General features: G+C 41.2%; 1 protein-coding gene across 1 annotated transcript; it reads right to left on the reverse strand.

The window, feature by feature from the left end:
- Positions 1 to 35: 35 nt before the first annotated feature.
- On the reverse strand, positions 36 to 368 carry PHALS_12648 (dihydroorotate dehydrogenase; the record flags this gene model as incomplete). Its single annotated transcript, XM_024728239.1, has 1 exon — positions 36 to 368. One exon carries the CDS (start codon positions 366 to 368, stop codon positions 36 to 38), a length of 333 nt encoding a protein of 110 aa, XP_024578736.1.
- Between the last annotated feature and the right edge of the window lie 81 nt (positions 369 to 449).

Here is a 449-nt window from a genome sequence, read left to right on the forward strand (position 1 = left end):
TATGTACACACATAAAATAATCATCAATACAATATCTAAATAGTGCCACTCAGCACAATCTGAACTGTAAGAAACACTAGAAAAGCAAAGGCGGTAGCTGAAATCGTTGTAAACAAAGATTTCGTATCTTCAAGCGACTCAGGAAGCAATTCTTGCACTGCTACATATGCCATGGCACCACCAGCAAAACCCAAACCACATGGAAGAATTGGAAGCCATTGCTCAACGAACAAAAACGCAGGTACACCAAAGATTGGCTGTGGTGCACTTGATACAATACACCATAGCACAGCATATAAAACACTGAGTCGACGTGGTACAAGAGATAAACTTATTGCAATGCCTTCAGAAATATTGTGAATTGCCATTGTCATAGAAACAATATGGCCACGACGAATGCCACCTTCTCCACCAAATGATACACCAACACCGATGCCTTCCGACACAGA

Source organism: Plasmopara halstedii, assembly GCF_900000015.1.
Source record: "Plasmopara halstedii genome assembly, contig: Scaffold_639, whole genome shotgun sequence".
NCBI lineage: Eukaryota > Oomycota > Peronosporomycetes > Peronosporales > Peronosporaceae > Plasmopara > Plasmopara halstedii.